Source organism: Pseudorasbora parva, chromosome 5 (genome assembly GCF_024679245.1).
Source record: "Pseudorasbora parva isolate DD20220531a chromosome 5, ASM2467924v1, whole genome shotgun sequence".
NCBI lineage: Eukaryota > Metazoa > Chordata > Actinopteri > Cypriniformes > Gobionidae > Pseudorasbora > Pseudorasbora parva.
Genome location: NC_090176.1, coordinates 7,245,043 through 7,266,469, shown reverse-complemented (window position 1 = coordinate 7,266,469; position 21,427 = coordinate 7,245,043). Strand labels below are relative to the sequence as shown.

The following is a 21,427-nucleotide window of genomic DNA, read 5'->3' as shown; positions in this document are numbered from 1 at the left end:
GGGACGCTGCCAAACCATCCAGATCGGTTGCGTAACACTAGGAGACTGAGGCTGTTCGCTTAAGGGGAAAATTCAGACAAAAATGGCCTTTTCACCCACAAAGCCTTATGGTTTTGTTAAATCTCAAGAATCGTGGTAATGTTGTGAGTGTGTGTGTTCGGCAGTGTTGGTGGTTAGCCAAAATGTAAAGTCTGTCTAATGATATGAGCTCAACCTCCTGATGGATTATGAAGTCATGGTGTATAACATACAGCAGCCTCAAAACGTGTTTGGACTTTTAAAGGGATAGTTCACCCAACAATGAAAAAACCCCATTACTCACCCTCAAGTCTATAGGTGTATATGACAGTCTTCTTTCAGACAAACACAATAAGAGTTATATTATAAATGTCCTGCTCTTCTAAGCATTATGGCAGTGAATGTGTTTTTGTGTTGAAGTCCTTAAAAGTGTAATCTATCCATCATAAACATACTCCACACGGCTCCAGGGGGTTAATAAAGGCCTTTTGGTGCAAATCGATGGGGTTTTGTAAGAAAAATATGCATATTCAAAACATATAAAGTAAACCTCTCGGTTTCCACCACTGTGTGGAGCACGTTTATAATGGATGGATGGAGCTTTTTAGGCTGCCATTACAAAGCTAGGAAGAGCCGGGACTTTTTTAATATAACTGATTGTATTCGTCTGAAAGAAGAAAGTCATATACACCTAGGATGACTTGAGGGGGAGTAAATCATTGGGTAGTTTTAATTTTTGGGTGAACTATCCCTTCAAACTGTGTTGATGTCACTACATCTGATAAAGTATTAAAAATGGCATCTGCAAACGAATGGGATTTTTCCATTTTCACCTTTATGTGTCACAATACTTTTCACTATTACACTTGTAGTAGACGTTGTGACGTTGTTCTATACAATATAGGTCACCTCTTTTATATTTTATATGTAATCCATTTTTACTTCCTTATTTCTTATTGTTCATATCCTCTTCCATTCTCATCTCAAACCAACTTCCATTCAAGACTGCGTTAGACGTCACTGGTTTAAATATTTATTTAATATAAAGCCATAAAGTCAAGAGATAAAATAGCAATAGAATAGTAAATTAAGATATAAAAACTGACGTAAGTGCAGACTTAAAATGATCACAACCATCTTTAGCATTCTAAAACGTGATCTATTTATATACAGTACATTTGTTCCTATCTCAATAGCAAATAAAGTATAAATGTATTTACAAACCACATAGGTAAAAGAATCTCAGAGAAAATATAAAGGAGTACAAAATCCAACAGAGATTAAGAATATTAGGAAAGTAGAATACGCAAAACGTATATAATAGTTCTGCCATTTCAACAGTTGATGTATAAGCAAAATACGCTCCTATTAGGTTGTTTCTTTTGCGTAGAACTTACACCGTGTCCTGACCAGTTGCTGGAGGCGACGATGTCCTCGACACTACATGTGACCAAATAAGAACATAGTTGACGTTTAATGTGCAGCTACTTTTGGGACCAATGAGATTTCGTTGTGGGCGGAGCTACCAACCACAATGCTGCACAAATAAAAGCCATTTGAGTGACAAACTGTCCTTCTGCTAGTTAGGACAAACACACTGACACTACATGCAACCAAACTGCACCAAATCAGAAAATATTTGATGTTTAAATGTGCAGCAACATTTTGGACCAATGAGATTTAATCGTGGGCAGAGCTACCCACCACTATCCTGCTCAAAGAGATGCCAATTGCCTGACAAACTGTCCCGTGGCTGGTTAGGAAGAGCCTTTGTCGCTTTATTGCGTCCCGCCTGGTTAGGACACAGTGTTAGCAAGAGAAAAGCAGTACCAAAAAACAGAAGCAAGTGTGGAAGAAGAGAGAAGAGAAAACAGAGCTAGTTCTTAACGAGAGTCTTTTTAAGGCGAGGAACGAGGAACACGGTGCCGTCCGCGGTGTGCTGAAGGGAGTATTCGCTGGGTGAGAAAGGCTTGCCCTGCTCGTCTCGAAGCATACCGAAGACCTCTTGGTACAGGGTGCTCAACTGCTGTTTCATCTCTCTCAGACTGGTGCTACGTTCGCTCTTCTCCTTCTTCAAGCGCTCCTTCTCCTCCTTCAGCGAATCCAGCTCGTACTCCAGGCCCACGATGTTCTCCAGCTTCCGCTTTCGGCAGTTCTGCGCCGCGACCTTGTTCTTGCCCCGGCGGCGGATGTCTCTGACGAGGGCGAGTTGGGCATCGTTGAGCTGGTGTTTGGACATCATCTCGTTGAAGTCATCCACAGGCAGATTGATGATCATGTCCACGGTAAACGGGATCTGCAAGGCTTTTGCTCTCTGCTCGTCACGGGAGAGCCGGGCCTCGGAGCGTTTCTTCTGCTTGTCTTTGGTGAAGGGAGGTTTGGAGTATCCGCTGGCCTCCACTGGCTCCGTCTTTGGGTTCTTTGCTTTCATCTCCTGTTGCTCCGCAGAGGATTTCTCTGAGAGGGATGCATGAGCTACGTCATTAAGGTAAACCAGCGGGAATATCTCGGCATAATCAGACTCCGCGCTTCCTGGACTGCCGTCCATCTCTTCCGAGTCGGAGTCGCTAAAACCAAAGGATCCGTCTCCATTCAGGGACTTCCCCGGAGAGCTCACGCGAGGGCTGGAGTCCAGCGACAAGCCAGAATCCGAATCTGGGAATTCCACTTTAGTTTCTGGATTTCCTGAGCTGAAGTTTCCAGGTGAGAAGCTTTGCAGATCCATGGGGTTCACAGGAGGATCGCTGGTGATCTCAGCCAGTTGGCTGACCAGATTTCCTCCGTCAGATGTGAGAGGACCACTGTTCAATTTAGCCTCCATCTCAGGATAAAACAGCTCGTTGAATTCTTCCGGTCCGAACTCGGCTCCCACATCCGGGACGTTCAGACTCATCTGGCTGAGGTTGGGCGACACCATGTTGTTGAAGGATCCATCATAGGCGTTGATGTATTCAGGAGGACACACCTCTGTCTGGACGGATGAGAGACGATCCATCCCGGGCAGATATTGGCTGTAGCTTGGGTTCTGTGCTTCTACGGAAGGTTTCATATATCCATCCATATTCAATGTCTCCTGCATCTGCATGTTGAGACACTGCTAAAAAATACAAAAGAACAGGGTATGAGCGCCATAATCCAGTGTGAAGACTCATATGAGACAAACAGGGGTTAGAGTATGAGTTGGGATCAAAGCATTGGTACACTCAGTGTACTCTTTCACAATAGCCGCATTACCCTTCAAATTGTGCAAATTTAAATTACAAATTAGAGGTCAACTGATCGGTTTTGCTGAGAACTGCACAGAGAGCGCTGACACTTCTGTTAAAACATAGACAGCAAAATGGTATGAATACAGAACACTACAGTACATGTTGCCATATCATTATAAAGTAATTTGCTGACTAGATGCTGCATTAGCAGAGACAGAACAGCAGTCTGAGAGGGGAAATCACGTACTATAATCTCCCAGAAACGCCTCATAGGAAGTGCTCCTGAGTATAGGGGGCTTTGGATAAGGCTTGAATAACACGCCTGCGCCTCCTTTGATTAAAGGGATAGTTCACCCAAAAATGAAGATGTGATGTTTATCTGCTTTCCCCCAGTGCATCCAACATATAGGTGTGTTTGTTTCTTAAGTAGAACACAAATGAAGATTTTTAAATGAAGATCGCACCAGTTTGACCTTATCAGACGGAAGTAATGACGGATGGGAACACAAGATGAGATTCGTCTGATATGAAGTAAAAAAACAAAACATAAATACTGATCGGTTTGTGTCTTAAGACATCAATGTGTCGTCACGAGCAGCAGGGTTTGTGTGCATGTTGTCTAAGCATGTATTTTTTTAATTCTCATAGAGTTGTTACCCATTCACATCATTATGACTGGCAGACTGCAACGGTTGGGGTAAAAATCTTCATTTGTGTTCTCCTGAAGAAACAAACACACCTACATGTCGGATGCACTGGGGGTCGGCAGATAAACATCACATTTTCATTAATGGCTAGTGCGGTGGCTGCGATTTTACATGAACCTACAACATCTGTCGGCATGATTTTTGGAACGACTTATTGCGAGAGGAAAAAAATACGTTTTAGTGGCATAACATCGGTTAATGAAAACTCTTTTTTTTTATTGACATTTAGAAAATAGTGTAAAAGTTGTCCGCTAATCTGTAATGGAAACCAGGCTGTTGTCTGGCAGATTGGCAGAGTTACCATTGTTTCTAAGCTTGACCAGCTCAGAAACATTGCAGCATGACGCTTCAGTGCATTGGGGAATGTTGGCGAGTCATATGAAGGACCTTAACTTTAAACCTTTATGAAGTATATATCCCAGGCTGCCTGTCAAACCACAGCATGAGCTCAGAGAGGGTCATTTGGTTGTTGCTCAGTAACAGAGTTGTTTGCGCCTTTCTAAACCACAGGTGGTATACACCAGAGTACACAAAGAACTACCTCACAGCCTCTGAAAATCATGTTGAAGAGATCGCTCGCCCAAAAATGAACATCACTGACCCTCATATCATCCCAATAAGACTCATTCATCTCTGAAAGCAAACCAAATAAAGATATTTTTAATGAAACCTGAGATTTCTGTCACTTTAAAAAGTCCATAAAGACCAATAAAAGTTGCACAGTTGTGCATATTTGATGTGCCCTGTGAATGTATGTGATATACACGTTAATAAAAGGCTAAATTAAATCTGTTCATCATTAATTACTTTTGCAATCTGAAGTGTCAAATCTTTGGTGGAATGGACAGACAGTGGAGGGAGCGAAATCTCTCAGGTTTCTTTAAAAATAGCTTTATTCGCGATGAACCAAAGTCTGAGTAAATGACGACAATTTAAATTTTGGGGTGAATTATCCCTTTAAAAATGCATGTTACGGTTTTTATATAAGATGTTATAAAGTGTAGAGTTGGTGGTATCTTATCCAACCAGGGTCCAAAACTAACACTAGCCAAGCACCAAATGCAAGTACAAATTGTTTTGGACATGTTAATATACCTCTGTTGGCCGGCATGTTTATTTGAAACTAAATGCTTTAAATTAGTATTTTTGTTGCCTAGACAGATTCAGGGTGTTAGGTGAGGTCTGGTTTAGGGTTCATACCTGCAACTCTGGGAGTGAGAGCAACTCCATCCAGGCCTGATCTATTGAGCCTGTCAGCAAAGGATTCTGGGTAAAGGCTGGGATGTTTGTGGGCATCATGAGATCTGTGGAAGGGGGAACGGAGGCATCCAGGCAAGGCGGAGCTGGCTGCACAGACAATAGAGAACAGAGAGAGACAATTAGACTGAAGTGCAGTGACATGTATAGGTGTTGCGTTGCCAAAAGGTGTGAGGTGTGTTATATGGGCGATATATATATCCCACGATTACCTCAGCTGGCTCATCTAGTGGAAAAGTCTCAGCCAGGAGCTGCATGCACTCATCGAATGACAGGGCATCACCTTGTTCTGCAAAAGGCCCATTCTGCAATTACAGTCAAAAACATCCCAATAAAACCATTGCATCCACACACAGAGCGGGACACATGCAAGTAAATCCTGACTCTTTGACCCGATTTGAATTTTGAGTTACTATCATTAACAAAGAACATCTATTATCTCTGGTTACGGGTAAAGTGGAAGTGTTTATTGTGTAGATGTGGGTTTTAACTTCTGTAAATTGAATTATGTGTGCTCTGGATGCATTTTATTCATGTTTTACTTTAAAGGTCCCGTTCTTTAGTTAGTGTGTAATGTTGCTGTTAGAGCATAAATAATACCTGTAAAATTATAAAGCTCAAAGTTCAATGCCAACCGAGATATTTTATTTAACAGAAGTTCCCTTTCAAAGCCTACAGCGAACGGCCGGTTTGGACTACACCGCTGCACTTCCTGCTGTAATGACGTCACTAGAACCGTTTGTTGACTAAAGCTCCGCCCACAAGAACACGCAAAATAGGGGGCGTGGTCTCGCTGCTCTCCCACGTGGAGAAGAGCGCGCATTCAGCGTTTGCATCTCCCCGTTATGGTAAGAGGCGGGACCTTTCCGGGCAAAGTGCGCTAAGCTGCTGTCCAATCACAACACGGGAAGCGCTGGCCCAATCAGAACTCGTTACGTGTTTCTGAAGGAGGGACTTCATAGAACAAGGAAATCATCAGGCCGTTTTTAGGACAGAGGAAACAGCGCTGTACAGATAAGTCAATTGTGTGTAAAATACTGTTTTTTTACACGCGAAACATGAACTCATGTTATATTGCACACTGTAAACATAATCAAAGCTTCGAAAACACGCGAAGAACGGGACCTTTAACTTTGAAATTGAATGGGATGCCCGCAGCATGTTATTTTACTGCTTTTCTTTAAGTTACAACAATCATTGATGAACAATGTGATGTGGATTCAGAATTACGTCAAAAAAACACTGAAAATAAAACTTACATGTAATGTCAACAAAAAAGAATGTTGCCAATGGATGTACCCAGAGTTAATGTTGAACATTAATATTTCAACTACACTTCAGTGGTACGTCAACACATTCCTGACCATTGCAACGTTTGGGGGGAAAAACTTGAAATATAGAAAACAAATGACACCTGTCCAGCAGTTGAGTCACTTTTTTTTATTATTTAATAGTTTAAAACATTCAATTGACAAAAAAGATACAAAAGATCATTCTTTAAAAAAAAAGCTAAAAAGGACAAAAGCACTATAACCTTTAAAAATATAATTTATTTCAGAAGTCTGATGTCATATATACATGGTCCAACGGTTGGGGTTTTAAAAATCTGGCTTACATCAGACTACTGCCTGTTTTCCTTTGGGTCCTCTGCAATCTGAAAGAGAAAGCATGATGTTACTTAGTGCAAGTCAGTTTTAGTTGATATACTGTCACATTCAAGAATGTTAATATGCTAAACACAACATCATTCACTAATTAAAATCACTCAGTAAATTCTGTTTATTTAATCTATCTTAAATATATTAATGCTTCAATATAAGTGCAGTATCTACAATTAACATTTACAGATGGACGCGCCATGATAATGTTTTAGTCGAGTTTATCGCCAGCCCTGACACACACTTGAACCAGCTAATCAAGGTCTGCAGGATCATGGTCTGGTGTGTTGGAGCAAAGCTCTGCAGGAAGAGGAATAAACACCTCTGAGATTAACTATAACTACATAAACTATATCTCAGCTCATGTTTCATATAACTGCATAGCATTTAAGTGTTCCACGTTCATCTTGTAGAATAATAGAGCTTAGGTTCTTCCAACGACAATTTCTTTAAACCTTTATCTCTTTAATTAATCACAAAATAGCCATGTCAGCTGCTTTCTCATAAACATGACATGTAGATTTTTGTGATTGTGTTTCAGTGGGAACAGGCTAAAAACTGAATGGAGATCGGTTACATGTCTCACATTTAATACTGATTCTGGAATTTGAATAATTACCTGATAAAGCAGGAGAGGGTCTGAGGTCAGGTGAAGATGCTGTCGATGTCAACATTATCAGGAGGGTGCTTCTCCTTTAACTGTCCATCGTCATCGGCCTCACTCCTACTGAAGGCAAGAACGCAAGGTGCTGTGCAAGCATAGAGTAACTGATGCAGACATGCAGCTGCGTCCGAAATCACACTGAGTAGGCACTGCATTTGAATTTGAACTTGCTTTGCATTAAAAAAAGCGTGCCCTAAGGCGTCAGTTGATGGTTTGCTGGTCCCCAACATGCGATGCTGGTTGATGGTTTGCTGGTTCCCAACATGTGATGCTGGTCGATGGTTTGCTGGTCCCCAACATGGGATGATGGTTGATGGTGTGCTGGTCCCCAACATGTGATGCTGGTTGATGGTTTGCTGGTCCCCAACATGTGATGCTGGTCGATGGTTTGCTGGTCCCCAACATGGGATGCTGGTCGATGGTTTGCTGGTCCCCAATATGGGATGCTGGTTGATGGTTTGCTGGTCACCAACATGTGATGCTGGTCGATGGTTTGCTGGTCCCCAACATGGGATGCTGGTCGATGGTTTGCTGGTCCCCAATATGGGATGCTGGTTGATGGTATGCTGGTCCCCAACATGGGATGCTGGTTGATGGTTTGCTGGTCACCAACATGTGATGCTGGTCGATGGTTTGCTGGTCCCCAACATGGGATGCTGGTCGATTGTTTGCTGGTCCCCAATATGGGATGCTGGTCGATGGTTTGCTGGTCACCAACATGTGATGCTGGTTGATGGTTTGCTGGTCCCCAACATGGGATGCTGGTCGATGGTTTGCTGGTCCCCAATATGGGATGCTGGTCGATGGTTTGCTGGTCCCCAATATGGGATGCTGGTTGATGGTATGCTGGTCCCCAACATGGGATGCTGGTTGATGGTATGCTGGTCCCCAACATGTGACGCTGGTTTCTGGTTTGCTGGTCCCCAACATGTGATGCTGGTTGATGGTTTGCTGGTCCCCAACATGGGATGCTGGTTGATGGTTTGCTGGTCCCCAACATGGGACGCTGGTTGATGGTTTGCTGGTCCCCAACATGGGATGCTGGTTGATGGTTTGCTGGTCCCCAACATGGGATGCTGGTTGATGGTTTGCTGGTTCCCAACATGGGATGCTGGTTGATGGTTTGCTGGTCCCCAACAGGGGGATCTGGTTGATGGTTTGCTGGTCCCCAACATGGGATGCTGGTTGATGGTTTGCTGGTCCCCAACATGGGATGCTGGTTGATGGTTTGCTGGTCCCCAACATGGGGGATCTGGTTGATGGTTTGCTGGTCCCCATCATGGGATGCTGGTTGATGGTTTGCTGGTCCCCAACATGGGATGCTGGTTGATGGTTTGCTGGTCCCCAACATGGGGGATCTGGTTGATGGTTTGCTGGTCCCCATCATGGGATGCTGGTTGATGGTTTGCTGGTCCCCATCATGTGATGCTGGTTGATGGTTTGCTGGTCCCCAACCTGGGATGCTGGTTGATGGTTTGCTGGTCCCCAACCTGGGATGCTGGTTGATGGTTTGCTGGTTCCCAACATGGGATGCTGGTTGATGGTTTGCTGGTCCCCAACAGGGGGTTCTGGTTGATGGTTTGCTGGTCCCCAACATGGGATGCTGGTTGATGGTTTGCTGGTCCCCGACATGGGATGCTGGTTGATGGTTTGCTGGTCCCCGACATGGGATGCTGGTTGATGGTTTGCTGGTCCCCAACATGGGATCCTGGTTGATGGTTTGCTGGTCCCCAACATGGGATGCTGGTTGATGGTTTGCTGGTCCCCAACATGGGATGCTGATTGATGGTTTGCTGGTCTCCAACATGGGATGCTGATTGATGGTTTGCTGGTTCCTAGCATGGGATGCTGGTTTTCTGGTCCACGACATGGGATGCTGGTTCCTGGTTTACTGGTCCCCAGAATGGGAAGTAAGTGGGCTGGTGGACCAGCATAAGGTATGTTTTGATCAGACATACTTGCATGATCTTGTGGTCAACAACAACAACAAATCAATAGCTGTTCAGACCGATCAATTCCAAAACATACAGAGCCATCTGCTTTCTAATAGCTCTCGTGGTACTTTAATGTTGTACACCAGTCGGTCTGAGCAGCGCCGCTTCAAGACGAACACAGAACAATTAGAGAGCAGACGGCTCTGTATGCTTTTAAATCGCTCTCACCAAAACGAACACACACCTACTGTTAGTTTAATGTCACCACTCGTGTGCTTTCGGCTTTCATCAAAATTTGAATGCTCATCCAACTTACATTAAACACTGAAATGTCAATCTCAACCATTGTCAATGTCCCCTTAATATCTGCCATTCAAAAGTCATAGATTTCAATATGATTTCACACATTTCTCATCATATGAGCTGAGCTACGACATTGCGATCATTTTATAGCTGTAAACTCTCACTTTATGTGAACAATTGTCTCATATGTGTCTATATTAATTTTAGTAGGAACTATTTTTTTCAGCAACAGCAAAGAACAATAACATTCTGTCTGATATAACTGTTGTCTGCAACTTTAAGTGCTTGAGGTGTTTAATGTCAGGTGGATTCTGATTGGCTGTCAATGTTTTTATCGCTCATCAGCTGGAAAAAAAAATCCAACGCTATCGTTCCTCTGTGCTGTTATCTTTATAGTTTATGTGTGGACTTCACTATTCTCACCGAATTAAAACGATTATCATTGGTGTGAAAAATAGTAGGCAGTTTGTTCCATAACTTTATGCCACGGTTATGCAAGGAAAAGATTGAAATCACATAGTACATCTGCGACACACACACGTGCGTGACCTCCTCAGGGAAAAGCAGGTCTTTAGTGTCCTATACATGTTGTGCTGGAATTGTTTGCGAGTATCCATTTCGTAGAATTGCGTTTACCCAGAAGCCTTACCTGCAGAGCTCCTGTAATTATGCCATAGCTGCAGTTACCAAGAAACTAGCCAGCTGCACCCAGTAATATGAGCAGAGGCTTGTTGAGCACCTGTGTGTGTGTGTCTGTGATAGATCTCATGGGATGGATTTGTGCATGCGTACCTGTGCAATATGGCCATTTGTTGTGTTGGTTTGCGTCAGAGCGCTGCTGGTCGGGAGGCTTCGTGGGACGAACTCTCCGGTCTCCTCATCCAGCTGGAGCTGAGCGAGTAAAGCTTTCTCCTGCTCCCGCAAACTCTGCAGCCGCTTCTCCTCCTCCTGCTCGCGCTGGCGACGCAACTCCACCTCCTTCTGTCTGTAGCTGAAATCAAACACTTCCCTCCCCGCGCCCAGGTCCACGTCCTGCCTCCACAGGATATCTATCAGCTCCATATCCTAGAGAGAAATAAGAGAGAAGGCATGAGAGCAGCTGTGGGGATGCAGCACACACACACACTCCTGACCACACCCTGCCTGTCGCCGAGGGATTAGGAGCCCTGCCCTCCTCCGCACGCCTCAGATAAGCACACGCACAATGAATGAATAATACATGCTTCTTCTCCTTTTTCATCCATTCTCTTAGCCTGACGTGGTCATACTCTATTCTAGTCAGAATATGAGTCTGATGCTCCATTGGGCTGTAATTATGGGGTGCGTTTCAACCCAACCAGGAAAGACATCAATTGGACAGACCTACAACCAATCAGAGCAACGGAGCGACACATGTCAACAGAACTAAACCGCACTGTGTTGCCAAATCTGCGGTGTTTCCCGCGGGTTGTTTTCCATGTCCGCTGGTTGAAGCGACCTCAATTATGTGATATATAGACATAGGAATGCGAATTTTTGCAGGCAACCCTGCTAAAATAACACACATTTTACCCCCCAAACGTCATTTTTTTCCGGAGAACGGTTTGTTGTAAAAACAGGCTACCATTTTTTGGGAACTACCAAATCATACACACACCCACACGGACGCATACACACTCTGTAAGTGTTACTATAAATGTTAGTGACAGATTTAAATGTCAGATCAACACTGAAAATCAAGGCCGCTGGAAAATTATTTCTTACTAATAATAACTAAAATACTCATATGGTGTGTCTGTGGGAAGTTGACATGTCTTGTGTGACCAGATCTGAAACTATTTTAAACAGTGTTTCTATAATTACCCTTTCATTAATAATAATAATAAATAATAAGAGTTTATTTATAACACACTTTTCATTCTGAAGAATCTCAAAATGGAACAATGGAAAAGGGAAAAATAACAAAAAATGAATAAGAAGTAAAAATATAGAATAATACAAACAATCAACACAAAAGCTTTTCTGAACAGAAAGCAGAGCTGATGGTGGAAGTCTCTGTAAGAGATTATGCATGCTCAGATTAGCTGACAGAATACATGGGATATTTATTCTTTGAAAAATCAATTTCTCTTACTTCAAGACCTTTTTAAAATTACTAGTGAATTCAAAATGTGTTTAAAAACAAAAATATATAAATATAAATAACTCTGTTAAATAACTGTTTTTAAAGACATGTCAATCACAATGTACATCAAATGTCATTTATATTAAACTATTATATTCAACTATTTATGTAGCTCTTCTGGTTACCACACTTCTTTTAAAACGCTCACCACAAACTGGAGTTTTATATTTTGAGGTAAAACACGGGCTGTTTTCAACCGCTTTCTAGAGAAGTGCACAACAATCTGGAGGAGTGAACAGCGGCTCCAGCCAATCAGCAGCGAGAGAGAAACGCCACCCGTCATGTTGTTTTAACTGCAGAGATCAGGGTGATTGTCCCGTACAAGGACAGAGAACTAAACATCTACAGCGTCCTTGTCAATGGCATGTTGATGTGACATTGGTATACCAACAGGAATAATAAGAAGCATTTAGATGTGTACACTGAAAAAGATGTATTAGGTCTGCTTTCTTCTTCTTCTTTTTTAAGGTTTCTATTATATGCAGTTTTGGACCAGGGTTTTTAAAGTTAACTAGAACTATAACCACAGACAAAAAAAAACCTTTAGCTAGTTGAAATATAAACTGTAACTGAAACTAAACCCTTATTAGGGAACTAATTTTTATTTAAATGACTGAAAATGTATGAAACTAAAACTTTCTAAATCTTAATAAAAAATATAATAGTATTACAATGATCCTAAAACAACACTGTGGTGGACAGTAACAAAGAATTGCTTTGTATTATTAAGAGTTAATATATTTTTCAAGTATCTAGTTTTTTTTATTTTGGAAAACTAAGCATAATATCATACTCCACTACATGTCAAAATATATGATTCCCTGTACCTTCGACCTGAAGAAACTTAAATAGGCCTATTTAAGTTTAATGTTTTGATCATGTATGACAAGCTTTTGGTTATGAAATAAAGTTTTCTTCAATGCATATTCAGTGCAATCATTCCCTCTGGACTAGTAATAAAGATGGTTCATCGATTAATACTTTTAAATATTCAAGTACATTAAAAATCAAGTACTTTTGTGCTTTTACTCAAGCACTTTTTCAGCACTGATTAAGTGTGACAAGCTCATTATTTAAATGAGAAATGCCTTTAAACTTCTGCCTTTTTCAGAAGTATTGCTAATCTGACTGACTAACAGTCCTGAACTATAGTCCGGCGATGAGTCCACCGTGTCTGATGCAATACTGACATTTCCAGACAGATAAAAAAATGAGTTTGTATTACAAAAATATACAATTACCTAGAAGTAAATGCATTTCAGTCCCCCTGTGGGAGAAATTAAGTTTTTATGTCTGTGTGGTGTTTTAATATGCAATAAGACAATGTGCAAATTCAACACCATCATTGAGTATTTCCTTTTTAAAACTGCAGGAAACCAAAGACAGTCTCAAAAACACGGTTTGACATCACTGCGACACAAACTACCCTATAACATGTCATTAAGGGGGGCGGGGCTTTAGCAAATCATTAACAATTCCCTTAAGAAGTGGGCGGAGTCTCAAGATAAGCCAGGTTAGCCCACTATTTCTTTCTGTTGATATAAAAAAATCAGACATTTAGCAATATAGCATGTGAATTATGTATTTGATTTGTATTAAGATGAACTATATGCCTTTCTCCACTGATGTTCTGAGGATGCTGACTGATACTGAAGACAGACTGAAATGGTGAACGGGAACATGTTTTGTGTAACATTAACACATTATTAACTGCTTGATAATGTAGTCAAGCCAAAGGATAATCATATTAATAACTGTTATGTGTCCAACGTTGTAGAGCGATACTTTTGTGCAGCGTAAAGTTGAGCAAGTGGGTCTGGTGTGAGTGAGTGGAGGCGGGGCTCATTTGCATATTCATGAATCCACAAATACTAAATAAAGCAAGGTTGTACAGTTACATTAATGCTATTTTAAGGCATGAAAAGATGTTTTTCATAGGGGAAAAAACATTTAAACATTTTTAATAAAACTATTGAATACATTAAATTACATCAAACTTGTCAACAAAGTTGAAAATTGCTTAACTTTTGATGAGTTAAAGGTGCACTATGTAGTATTTTTGCAGTAAAATATCCAAAAACCACTAGGCCAGTGTTATATATTTTGTTCAGTTGAGTTCTTACAATATCTCAAAATGTTTCCAACTATTTGTAAATTGTGAGAAAATTGCTATTTTAACTAAGGACTGGGACGTTTCAGCGTAGCGTCTGAGCGAGTCGCCTGTCAATCGCGTCATATCTGCGTTACCCTCGGTTTTATTCTGCAGAAGCGCTTTACTCTTAGCAGTGTGAACATGTCACAGCAGCGCCGAGCGAACGCACAGAGTAACGTCATAACATCATTGATATGATAAACAGCTCTGCGTTACCTAATCATGACCGGAAGAAGCGGAAGTGCGCGCACCCGGTGACTGTGTCCCGTCCCGTCATAATAAAAGTCCCGCTGCTGCTCGCGAGGCGAGTGTTTGTATAATAATCGCTCCAGCGGCCGTGCTCAGCTCCTCAACACTCGGTCCTGCTCTGCTTCACTACAGTAACGTTAATAACCGCATCCATGAACATGATTTCTGCCCGAGTCCTATTTTCCACCGGCTGTGAGGTGAAGACCACATGTCCCAAAATCCTGCGCTCACACTTGGCGTCATCGAACTACAGCTTTGTTTAGAATAGGCGACCTCCAGTGGACGGAAAGTTGCATAGTGCACCTTTAAAGTAATGTAAAAGAAGTGTTGTCATGACTTACATCTCATCAAAATCTGATACTAAATCGATATATTGACTGATTAATAGCACAACATCTGGACATTTTGAGATTCTTGTCATCAGATTTAATATAGGCTTTTATTCCCATGTGGACACTGATAAGAGCACATGCATAACGCACATCAAATATGGTAAACAGAAGCTGAAACGATCGTGCTAGGCACATAAGAACAAAATTCATTGGTTCTTGCACATGTTTGAGCTTGGTTTAGCAGATTTATTGCGCTCTATGCATCTGCGCTGATATATATATAAAGCGATGTCACTTCAGAAGACTTGGATTAAACCACTCGATTCAAATGCATTTCTTTTACAATCTCTTTTTTGAAGCATTACAATTTTGGTGGAATGGGAATATCTCAGGTTTTATTTAAAACTTCTTAATTTGGGTTTCGAAGACTAACAGAAGTCTTTCAGCTCGGGACGATGTGAGGTTAAGTGTATAATTTTTCCTTTTTGGGTGAACTGTCCCTTTAAATTGTTAATCAGCCACTCTGCACTCGAGTGCTATAATGAGCTAGACTGCAAAATGTTGTTCAAATGTTACACATCAGCAGATGAGACATTTATAAACGCTGGTCATTAAAATTCTTCCCAGGCTGAGTGGCAAAAATATTTATGAAACCTTGGCCTCAGACTTTCTCAATTGATAGTCGTAGGAACTCAATTCTCTATTACATCAACAGTGTCTGAGATATGGATTACTTAGTCTTTAACCTCCTCTACCATTTATTTACAGAGGCGAAGCTTTGCATAAACGTCTGTATGTATCTGTTCGTGAGGTCGGAGAAACCATGTGACTGGAGATCTGGAGAAAATCAGCTTCCCATATAGCTTCAGATCACAAGGCCCAGGGGACTAAACAGAGAAGAAGTGTGTACTGACAAACAGAGGAACTGTGCCGCTTTTTTAAGGAACCAAATCTCTTTTGCAATTCTGAATCAGACATCAGCATTGACATCACAGCAGATTTTACAACGTAACCAAATACACCATCAGAACTAATCATGTTAGGATTTTTATGATTTTTATGACTTTTATGACCCATTTATGATTGATTTAAAAGATATAAAATCAAGTGAATGATCTATAATAAAGTGGATCAGACAATGGCGTCCGACAGAGGCATGTAACGACATGCCTCTCTCTCTCTCTCTCTCTCTCTCTCTCTCTCTCTCTCACTCTCACTTACACACACACACACACTCTCTCTCATGATAACTCCAGATAACAGACGGGGGGTGGAGCCACAGAGATGATGAAACATCCAAACAACTGATAAATGGGCCGCTCTCACGAAAAGAAGAACTGGACACACACACATACACACACACACACACACACACACTAATGAAGAATGTGTTTCTGATTGTTTAGTTCAGATGTTTGGATCTTTAAAGAGCCTCTTTCTTTCTAACCATATCCTGCTGTTTAGAAGTGCATTACAAAAGCATATGCTATCAATCCAATGACAGTTAAAAACAAAAAAGGAACAGTTCATCCGAAAATGAAAATATTGCGGTTTATTAGTATTATTGCCATCATTACAAACGATTATTATTTTCAGTTCTGTCTCCTGTGAATCACTAAATTAAAGCTTCTGTTGTCCATGCCAAAACATAGATGGAGATTTATACCGCCAAACTCATGATGATAAAAGTCTCATAAGAAAGTCTTCTATTATTGTTTTTCGTGACAAACATCAAATATAAGGCTGACATTTGGGTTAATGTTGTTAACTAAAACCATTAAAAAAACACTAAGTCTAGGGCTGGGCAATAAACAATATCATATCAAGCTCGCAATACAAATTTAAGTCAATAAGGGTGGATATTTTTACTCCATATGGATTTTATCACTGTTTTATGGTTTTGTGTATTAAAAAAAAAATATGTTGAGTAGGTTTATCTGTTTATACGCTTGAGTATCGCAGCTGCATTTAATGTCACTGTCAGAGCCTATGGGTGGGACTGAATTTAAAAGTGAAAAATAATATCCAAGACACACCTTCACTACATAATTAATGGCCAAAGAGTTGTAATCATTATCCAGGTTAATGGTAACCGGAAACCAGAGCTGTTATTAAAACTGCAAAGTTTCCCAATAAAGCAGAGATTATTTTTCACGCCTGTCTCACTTCCTGTTCCTCTACAGACGCGGGAATGTGGAATACACCGCTGCAGGAACAAGAGAGCACCTTGTTCTTTTTTTTTGTTTTTCAGGTGCTGCACGTAGTCAGCGTCCAAACCGGTTTACCAATACACGTGGATACACTTTTGTGAACTTTTCGTTTAAAGCAGAGTTATCATTGATGAGGAGGATGATTGGGAATGTCATTTCGGGCCCTATGGACGAGAGTCTTTATCCTCGGCCCCGATTCAAAACCCGATAAATACTCAAAGAAATGACTTAGCCCTGTTTACAAAACCTTGGATGAGTGATGTTTTATATTAACAACAAAATAAAAATAAAATATTTTGTAAGCATCTGTCTCCCATAAAAACATTGTAAATATAATCCCCTTCAAAATATTTAAAGGCACAATATGTGATATGTCATTTTTCGAGGTGGATTATTCAAAACAGGTGTAGCTTGACCCGTTACGCGGATGTCCACGTCCTGGTTTAAATCGCTTATTTCTCTGGATTTAAACATTCTTGGAAACATTTGGGATAATGTAAGAACACAAGTCAACAAAATATATAACATTGATTTAGTGGTTTTTGGATAAATTAATCCAAAAATTTACATATTGTGCCTTTAAATTTGTACTTAGGTCATCAGCACACATTTATACATACAGTTTTGGGAACAGATGATAATTGTATTAATAATACTTAAAGCCTTATTACATTATATACTGCCGAACAGATCATTTGGTAGCCTAAATCACACGGCACAATAATTAATATGGTGTCATTGATTATGTTTGATAATATCTCATCTTTTAAATGTTTTAAACATCAAGCTTCTAGTGACTACTGACTGTGTGTGTGTGTGTGTGTGTGTGTGTGTGTGTGTGTGTGTGTGTGTGTGTGTGTGTGTGTGTGTGTGTGTGTGTGTGTGTGTGTGTGTGTGTGTGTGTGTGTGTGTGTTTCATAAATGTTGTGGTCTGATTAATTTGATTGTTTTATTCACTGTTTGTTCATATTTACAGACAAAAAACCCCAAGGGAAAATAGAATAGCTCAAATAAAGTTTGACCTTCTGAGGGTCACGCGCTTTCTTTCACTGACCGTTTGTTTATTGAAAAAAAATATTTGTAAGAATTTTAGGCCCTGTGTTGAGTTTGTAAACTGTAAAAAATTACTGTAATTTTACCGGTGAAAGACAGTAAAATTACACAGTAAAAACCTTTTGGTTAACAGTACCATTTTTGGAAAGGAAAATAGTTTTGGAACTATTTTTTACAGTAAAATCCTAATTTTTTTTTCACATTTGATGGGTTTTCATTTTAACCAACTGTGCTTCTACGGTGGATGTCTAATAATAAAAAGATATAAAAAAATATATATATAAAAAGATCTCAACCCTGATTTATATATTTTCATTGTAGGCTCTGCGTATGTAAAAATTACTGTAATTTTACCTGTAAAAGAGGTAAATGCTAAGAGTAAAATGCTACAGTATAAACCTGCCACAGTATAAACCTGTTGGTTAACACTAAGTATCATTTTTAGAAGTAAAAATGTAATAATTTACAGTAAAATCATAATTTCTTCTGTGTGACGGATCACATTTGATGGGTTTTTATTTTAATAATTATGTTTCTCTTTAGTTTTTTGCTATCGGTCATGTACATTAGGGTTTTATGTTATCTTATGTTGTTAAATTAATGTGTATGGCATTGTTTTAGTGTCATGTGTTATCAATATGATGTTATTTTTTTTGCTTCTGTCTATTTTTATTTCCCTATTTGCCTTTCTCTCCACCATCTGTGTTGTTATGGTGGATGTCTAAAAATATAAAAAGATATAACAAATATAAAAGATCTCAGCACTGATTCATTCATTTTCCTGCATTCACTAAAGACACTACTGATCTGTTCAGTATTATGTAATGTTTGTCAAAGACAAAAAAGTCCTACCAAAACTCTATAAACTTTCTCTTTTTTCAGGTAGGTATAAAGAATGACAGCAGTAGTGATAGAGATTAGACTCTTAAAGATGAGGATCACTTTTTTACGTCAGGACACAAGGATAAAGTAAACAGCCACATTCCTGATTGGAGCCGCCTGCTATTGTGCAAGGCGCCGGTGAGCGCGCATGCGCAGAAGCGTGAATGCGCAGACGCGTCTGTCTGCTGCGGGATCACACGCAAAAACATCAAAGCGCAGCGACACATCTCATGACAGAAGTTTAATGGAGTGCCAGCTTCGCCTCCCATCTCTGTTACATGTTTATACTCTCATTTCGATGCGTCTTCCTTCCTTTCGTTCTTATAGGACGGCCCGCGTTCAATGACTATGCAGAATTTTGGGTGAAAAGACCAGAAACGAGAGGAAACGCCTTCTCAAACACAGACTATTACATATAAAAACGAGCTTTCAACTATTCCACCATGTCATGAGTTATAGAAATTGACAAAATAGTGTCATATTGAAACTTTAAAACACGCAAGGCTATTAAAAAGTCACACATGGAGGTGTGTGTGTGTGTGTGTGTGCAGAGCCGGCCCAGCCACTAAGCGACCTTTGCAGTTGCAAAGGGCCCCGTGGCCTGCAGAGGGCCCCCTAGAGAGCGCACGCACCTCGCCTCATCTGTTTGGGGAGGTGTTTATTATACTCGAAGCGCAGACTGGGTGCAGGCGTGATGAGACGTCATGCTCGGCCAGATTCGCCTCGAGCTTCTTCGGTTGCGGAGCCGCACGCAAAGTTACAAAATTTGACGTGCACACCGCCAAGCGAAATTGGGTCTCGCGCACTCCTCGTTGACGCAATTTTTGCCGCGCTCGTGCGGACGCGTCAAGTATAAACAAGGCTTAAAGCTACACTGAAGTTGGCCGTGTGATAAATGCAAGTTAATTCTTCAGTTCAATATTTGTGTCTAAAAAAGGCACATAAGTTCCTGTAGAGATAGCAATACACATTCTCCTTTTTTTTTGCCAAATAAATGAAAGCATGTCATCAATGTCTTTCTCTTGCTGTATCAAAATCTCACCTAGCTTTCCTCAGAGATGGTCAAGTTCAGTTTGTGCATGATTACATGATATAACAATTGTGTTAATACTGTATCCTGAATTGTGGATAAGTAAGCTATATATCATATTATGCTGAAGTAAATTTCTGGAGTCTTAACAAGTAAAAGCAAAAACAACAACAACAACAACAACCGTACAGAACTTAAAAACCGTGACCCTAAAGCCGTGATACGAACCGAACCGTGGCTTTTGTGAACCGTGCCACCCCTAATGTGTACCTAAAGCAGTTTTCATCAATTTTATTTATTGCTTTTGGTATTTATTCAAGTGTATTTTTTGTTAACAGACTGAGAGTCCATTGCTTTTCTTGTTTTTTGGTTGTTTTGTTAATTCATTGTGGATATTTAAAATGTTTTCCGTATCAGAGTCTTTAGAGATAAAAGTTTATTGATCTTTAAAAAAGGTGTACCTGCATTATTATGCCATTATCATTATTTTAGATGAAAATGAACGAAAAATCTTATCATTTATCGCAATAATTTCTTGACCAATTTCTTGTCCAGCAAACTTTGTTATTGTGTGCTGTTTTTGCCTTTTAAACTCTGGTGTCAATTAAAAATGTTTCTTTGATGGTCAGTGAAAATCACTTTATCAGTCTTTTTATTCAGCAAGTTCATCCGTGTGTGTTCATTGCACTGCGCTGCCATTCAGCTCAGTGGTATCATCATTTTCCTGTTAGACATCAAACATGGAACTCAACTCAAGAACTCAAGGTCTTTTATTGACGTTCTGTACATGTTACCACATAAGAACGAAATGCGTACTCAGGCCCAGCAGCGTAAAAAAAAGATAATTATCATACAGTAGGCTATATAGAATAATTAAAACATAATTTAATAGACTACAAAAATTTAAAGTAACATAGTAGATACATGTACAGTATAGTTATAAGGTAGTCATTGCTTTTCTTTAGGCCTTACTTAAAACGGTCAAGGGCCTCCAACCAAATTTTGCTTAGGGCCCCCAAAGGTCTAGGGCCGGCTCTGTGTGTGTGTGTGTGTAACACATATGTCAAGAGCAATAAATACATCACATAAGACGAGGTTCAAAGGGCAAAATGATGTAACAACATAGTGCAATTACATTTTTAGCAATTTTAGTAGCATTGTAATACTGTTAAAATAGGCTTCTATAACATTGTTATAACATTAGTAACGCAAATTATTATTATTAAATATTATTTACCTGTTGGCTTGGGTGCATTTTAGGCAATTCAATCTCCATCATGTCTGAGAGGATCTCTCCTCGTCCGCCGTAGCTCCTAATGTGGTTTATTTGTTTGTAATCCTCCACAGTGAAATAAAATATGGCTTAAAAATAAATCCGTCCGATTGTCGTTGCTATACGCTGCACTTGTGAAGGAAATGCTGTGTCTGTGGAGTTATGAAAATATACGGAAAGCCCCAGTCATTTGATGGCCCCGCCCACACCCCACGCTGGCCAATAGGAAGCGCTTGCTGAGCTGTTGCGTTCTACGCCCCCTTTAATCTTCCGACTCGTGGTGTGTTAACCTGTGAACAGAGCTCAACCTTTATTTTAAGTATTAATAATTA

The 21,427-nt window shown here is 40.3% G+C and overlaps 1 protein-coding gene across 1 annotated transcript; it reads right to left on the bottom strand.

Annotated features, from left to right (window-relative positions):
• Window positions 1-1,038: 1,038 nt before the first annotated feature.
• Window positions 1,039-21,261, bottom strand: nfe2l2a (nfe2 like bZIP transcription factor 2a). Its single transcript, XM_067443145.1, has 5 exons — window positions 21,060-21,261; window positions 10,543-10,815; window positions 5,404-5,496; window positions 5,135-5,281; window positions 1,039-3,115 (listed from the first exon to the last, which is right to left on the bottom strand). Exons 1-5 carry the CDS (start codon window positions 21,099-21,101, stop codon window positions 1,895-1,897), a joined length of 1,776 nt encoding a protein of 591 aa, XP_067299246.1. The 5' UTR covers window positions 21,102-21,261; the 3' UTR covers window positions 1,039-1,894.
• Between the last annotated feature and the right edge of the window lie 166 nt (window positions 21,262-21,427).